This window comes from Apis dorsata, unplaced genomic scaffold (assembly GCF_000469605.1).
Source record: "Apis dorsata unplaced genomic scaffold, Apis dorsata 1.3 scaffold_68, whole genome shotgun sequence".
In the NCBI taxonomy this organism is placed as follows: Eukaryota; Metazoa; Arthropoda; class Insecta; order Hymenoptera; family Apidae; genus Apis; species Apis dorsata.
This window is the reverse complement of record NW_006263366.1, coordinates 700,609-706,836: the sequence shown is the minus strand read 5'-3', so window position 1 is coordinate 706,836 and position 6,228 is coordinate 700,609. Positions and strand designations below refer to the sequence as shown.

Genomic DNA, 6,228 nt, shown 5'->3' with positions numbered 1-6,228 from the left:
TTTTTTTCTTTTTTTTTTTTTCTCTCCTTTCTTTCCTTGGTTCATCGACGAAGCAAACAACAGTTGTGTTTGCACGGTCTATTGCGTGGAAATTACGCGACTAAATATTGACAGTATGAAAATTAATTAAAATACTGTGAAAATAACAAAATTTACCGTGGTACCGGCGCAGAGTAAAGCAAGTTACGCTCACGACGTTGCCTTTAGATATTTAATTACTGCAGATCAATCGGCGCATTATCGATCCGTACCTCTCCCGCCTTTTGCTCGTCAATTTCAAATTTCCACGAAACGCAGGAATAAAAGAAAATCCATCTGTTATAAATATTATGCCTCGAATATTTCCTTCGATATTTTTCAAAAAGAGTTTTTTAAATACTTATTTAAGCAAATAGTTCGAGTATTTTCTCTGCTAGAAATACAATAATACGGTTATATTGGAGTGCATAATTTTGTATCCGAGAGCCAGACTAGTCATTTTTCATTCAATTATATACTTATTCGTTCTATCGTTTTACCGCTTTTTCTTTGTCGGAATAACTAAGACCCGTTCACGTTTTGCATTATCGAATAAGAGATTTAATTTTAGTTGGTATCTCTCTAAAAACTTTGTAGACCTCGTATTTTTACGATCAAAGTTTCTTACGTTAAATTAAAAAGACAATCCTTAAAAACTCTTTTCACGAGAGTCTGAAAACATCTCGAATATTATTAATTTAGCAAATGTATTTTATCAATCTTCGAATTATTAAACTTATTTAAGAAAAAAAAAAAATAAAAAAACACGATTTTATTTTGCGACAAACTAACAACAACAAGTCCCGACAATTTTTAAACTCGTATATCAAACTTTTAACCAAGTTAGCTACCGTCTGCCCCTATAACGTTCGGAAAGTTCCGATGTTTGCAGTTTAAACGGCCACGTCCCACCCTTTACGATCGCCCGACTCATAAACGATACATGCAAATACGCATGCATGTTCCTCATAATAACTAATAAATTGTGCAATTTACCACGCTGGGTCGTCCATTACCTCTCTGTGCGCCCTCGTTCCGTGCACGTGCACAAAGTGATCGTCGTGATCGTCTCTGTGCGGAGTGGCGGCGTCAAAGAGGCGGAAAACTTGTCCTTCGGGGGAGGGGGGGAAAATTGAAACCGGTGCACCGGTTTTTCAATTTTCTTCTCCTCTTTTTTTTTTTTTTTTTTTTTCTCTCGAAACCATCACGTTCTCTCTCGATTCGGCCACGCGACGCTTTGTTAAATTAAATTAAAGCTCTGTAATCAACTGCAATTGTCAACGGCATCGAGCAGATGTGATTGTATTAAATTATGGAGAGAGTTGCGATTTTAACGATTCTCGGTTTCTTTTCGTATGGCCGTTTCGTTTCGTGCGTTTCTTAATTCTAGAAAATAATGGATGAAAAAGTGTGTCGTACGATCCGTCGATTTGATCCGTGGAAATAGTCGGAAGAGTCGTATATGCGAAGAGAGTTCAATTCATTTCTGCGAAATATATAATTACAAATTCTAAGGATTAGATTCGATCTCGAAAGATCAGTCTGTTAATTCGATTCCGTTAATCCTCGTGCCTTTACGCGTACAATCTTATCTTGAATACAATCAATATAGGAACGGGATTACCGATAAGGAGAGCGTCAGCTGGTTATATTTTGCTCGGAAAAAAAAAAAAATAATTTGAGTATATTCGATCGATATAAGAGACAAGGGGAAATAAAGTTCATCTTCGAACGAACAACTTTCTTTATTCCTAGAAAAGATATTTCAAAAATTCTATATCCGGTCTACGTCGGATTTTTTTTTTTTTTTTTTTTTTTTGAGAGGCGAATCCCGTCGCAACAATTGGATTTTTAGAATACAAAGATGTTGCAGAATTAAATCAAACGGTAATCTCAAATTCGGAATTTAATTTTGTCTGGACTGAATAATATTCGAAGTGCATTTCGAATGTTCCCTCGCGGAGTATGCAACGCGGTGGTTGATTGGTTCGGTGGTTCGGTCGTTCACGAGTTGGCTTCAGGTATGAAATTATACTGGTGACGTAATTATGAACTCTCGTACGAGCGTGTCGTTCGAAAATGACACTTGACCCGTTAGATTCCCATCATTTATGCGAATCGAGTCAATGTAATTATATGATTACATCGGTCCAAGTGAGTTACGATTTAAGTGACTAAACATCCTATATATAGTTACTTATACGTAAAATCGTCGTACCAAAATTGCAAAAGTTTAGAATCGTCAATATTAGGACGTAAAAAAAAAAAAAAAAATTAATGGAAAATTCAACATATAACTGTACGGAAAGTAACGAACTTTTGATATTCAAAAGATCAAAAGTGTTGAAGGAACGCTATTTTGAAGGATAGAATATGTTTGAATCTAATATTTCCTCGAAGGTACATACAGACATCGTAAAATCTCGCTATATAATTTCATTTCAAAAGAAACTATACGTACCTACGTTCACAGGCAATGAAGTTCACGATCAATTTTCTAACTTGATATATGCTCGAAAGCAAGGAACTATTTTTAAATTCGAGTCGCAATATATTTCTCGTGAAAATCGCGATTAAGAATAGAAAATCCATTTCGTCGCTAGCTGCTCGATGATCGTTTCGCACAAATTCTCGTCTTTCTTTTCCTTCGGTAATCCCAGTAATCCTCCATCTTCGATTTTACGTCCATCTTCGAACGAACATCTTCCTTTATTCCTAGAAAAGATATTTCAAAAATTTTATATCCACGCCGGATTTTTTTTTTTTTTTTTTTGAGAGGCGAATCCTGTTAAAAGCTCGAACAACATTTTGTTCAAAATGGAAATGAAACGGCCGAGCCGCGATAAAATTGATTTTTCCCCTTAATCGAGTGAAACTGTCGGCTTATCGGTTTTTTTCGTTTCCCAGCAACAGCGGCGAGCTTCGCTCACGTTTTTCCGCTTCGCGCTAATCTCGTTTCTGCCGCGAGTTCCACTCGCTCCGCTATTCAATCGTGCGTCAATCTTAAGGAAGACGAGATTTTTCATCGTGAAAATTCCATCCGACCGAGTGTCAAATTTTCTCATAATTTTTCTGTTCGATTCAAAAAATTTTGCAAAAAATCGTCGCAAAATCGTTGATTGAACAGAGATGGGTCAAGTCAAATCGAAAATTTCTGTTGGAATCGAGTCGAATTCCACTCGGGAAGAACAGCTCGTGACTCGAGAACGTTGAACTCGTTGAGAATTTTATTATGCAGGATTCTTTAAAACGTCTGAAAGATCCGAAACCATAGCGGTATTCAATAAAGCTAGTCTTGGAGGATCGTTCGAGTTCTCGAAATTCTTTGGGATCCCGGCATTCTTGAGTCACGAGATTGCTTTCGGCAATCCGATCTCTTCCTGACCCGATCCTAAAGTATCGAGTTCCTAACATTTTCGGATCCTTTCGCACCATGGAAAACTTTGTTCGTTGAAACGCCAACGATTTGGCCGTCTTAACGCTTAATCAAAACTGTTGACACCGTTTAAACATTTAATTTCATTAATCAATATCATTTAGACGAGAAGAACGAAACGTAAGCGGATTTCTTTTGCAAAAAAAAAAAAAAGCTTAAATAAAAATTTATCTTTTATCTCGAAAATCGCAATGCGTAACTATATATATCTTAGATGTATTTTTCGTCCAAGAATTTTTTTCTACGTTGAAATTTCATAAATGCATGAATATCCTCCTCGTGTCCACGACACGAAACATCCTTAAGACAATAAAACGAGTTACACGAATGAAATCATTCTATCTATTCGTACGTGATCGCGCTTAGTCGTCACTTGCAAAGTACAATTACGCGAACGTTTGACCATCGACGTTAAATAGCCACGCTCCATTTTCCGACGTGCGTTGCATCAAGAACACGTAACGCTTGTGCGGCCAATCCTGCAATGGCTCTTTATATTGCTCACGTGCTGTAGAATGTGTTCGAATCAACGCTCGTTTAATCCTAGCCAGCCTTAAATCTATCATGCCATTGTACCGTAATAATCTTCCGTCCAGACGATGGATACCAACTCGCTGGAACTCGCGTATTCATCGCCAATTGCTGATTCCCCGTATCGATTCACTTACTTGCTTGCTTCCGATCTATTTCTATTTTATCCGCGCACGTCTGGTTTCCGAACTGGTTTCCTCGAAACTTTGCAGGGTAAACGTTCATAATAGTATTTTTGCTCCAACTTGAAATATCTTGAAAGGGAAGAGATTCGTTCGATCGATTTGCAAAATTTGCAATTGTTATAGGCGATTTATAAAAGGAGAGATATAAAACAAAAAAAAAAAAAAAATTGAAGATTTACGGAACGTAGATCGTTCACGACGTTGTAAATTATCTCTCAAATTAGTGCGATGTTGCAAAGTTGCCATTTATTTATTATCGAGATTTGAGACGCACTTTCACGTTGTTCGATCTACCTCCTCCAATATTATTTCCATTAAATCGTACAATATTACGACAGAAACACGGAATGTTAATCTGTAAGGGAAAAATCATTTCTATTTCCCGGAAATACGAATATTAGCAATCTACGCCAATCGTCTCTGTTCTCGTTGCCTCCAACCAGAGAGATCGTTCCTTGGATCGCGTTAAGAGTAACACGAGCGTCGATTGAAATTGACATCCATTTGTCAAGAGACGTCTAGTCGGTGCTCGGCACTCGCCAGGATCGTAGGGTTCGTGAAATCTGCTCTTCCTTCTCTCTTCGCTCCACCTCATCATCGTTTACCCTCGATAAACGTTTAACAAGTGGTTTAACTCGGCAAACACACAACATCGATCGCCAGCCTGTTCGAAAGAAGACAATGGTTGGGTGCGATTAAATGATCGAAACGATCGCGAAATTCGTGGAACGTGAAATCGGTCGAATTGAAAACAATTCAAGTAACCGGGACGAGATTTTAACGAAGCGCGGAAAAAGGACGGAGTCGCGATTAAATTATTTATCGCGACAACTTCTCTCCATCCTCTTCATAAAGGAAGAAAACCTAGTGAGAGCACCTGCGTGAAAACATCGTGGCGAGTATGGCGAAGGTGAAGAGACACACCCCATTTTCACGGGGTTGAATACATTTTTGTGCATGACGAATCGTCGAACGATAAACCTGACGACAGTTCGATATTTCATTGTGGCGTTTGATGTATCGCGGCGATACTTTCTTATCGATCGAGCGGTGAAAATATCGCGTCATTAACATTCACGATCACGTATTTCGGATTACCGATGCGTGTTTCCAAGACGCCGCGTTACCCAAAACTTTTCAAGCTTTAAATCCTTCTTAGGAAGCGTTCGAGTTTTAGTTAAGCTCGTTAAGTCTGGCAAGACCGAGCTCGGAAGCTCTCTCGAAAGTCTCCAAGTTTCGAACCGATCGTTTCGACGATAACGTTTTAACGAACTCGAATCTCTCGTTGTCTCTCGTCGAATTTCTTTGGTTGATTTTTTCTTTTCTCTTTTTCTTTTTTCTTGACGCCAAAAATCGCGTCAAAAGTTTGTCGGAAATTCGTTTGACGATGAAAGAAAATACGCATGCGTGACTTTTATCAGTAGCCACGTAGTTTCTTCCTCGAGAGAGAAATAAATGCGTATCGTCTAGATTCTCTTTTGATATTCTCTCGCGCTCTTCCTCTTCTCTCCCTCCACCTCTGCGCGTTTTCTTTGACGATGGATCAAAGAGCCGTTTTACGCGCGCATACGTGCGCCGTTCTCAAAGAACGATGACGAACGTCCTTTTTGGCGTGCATTACAGTATGCATCGGCTTTGTCGATTCACAATACGTGCAAGTTGCGTGTTCGGGCACGGGGGAATGCCAATGCCGTGCGAGAGACACGAAAAACGTGAGCATATATATATATATGTACGTATCTCTACTGAAAATTCGCCAACGTCGAGTCTTCGTCGGGGACAATGAGTAATATCAGAATGGAAGTTGGGGGTTTTGAAAATATCCTTTCAGAATTATAAAATGGATCGTGGTTGGTGGAAAGGCTTCCGACAGTGGTAAATCGAACGGGGAATGTTGGATTGCAAAAGTTAGGCAAGCAGAATGGAAAGTTTAATCCGAAGGAAAGGGCGTGCACCTCCTCCATTCCTGCTCTCCATTTAAAAAAATTCAAATGCAAATTTCAAAGTTCACGAAACGAAACGAAATGAAAAAAATTTACCGTATTTCCCCCAAACATA

The 6,228-nt window shown here is 38.8% G+C and overlaps 1 protein-coding gene across 5 annotated transcripts in view; it reads left to right on the top strand.

The window, feature by feature from the left end:
• The window catches only part of LOC102675804 (arrestin red cell), a 30,586-nt gene that overhangs the window by 11,312 nt on the left and 13,046 nt on the right, over positions 1-6,228 (top strand). For 2 of the 5 annotated variants that reach the window (XM_006610072.2, XM_006610076.2), the window contains exon 1: positions 4,974-5,080. The exons of 1 other annotated variant lie outside the window; for it this stretch is intronic. In XM_006610072.2, coding sequence (XP_006610135.1) covers positions 5,072-5,080 — 9 coding nt within the window. In that variant the 5' untranslated portion in view covers positions 4,974-5,071. Of the gene's footprint in view, positions 1-4,973; positions 5,081-6,228 lie in introns of those variants that run through there. 2 more of the 5 variants (XM_006610075.2, XM_006610073.2) reach the window with 2 other exon arrangements.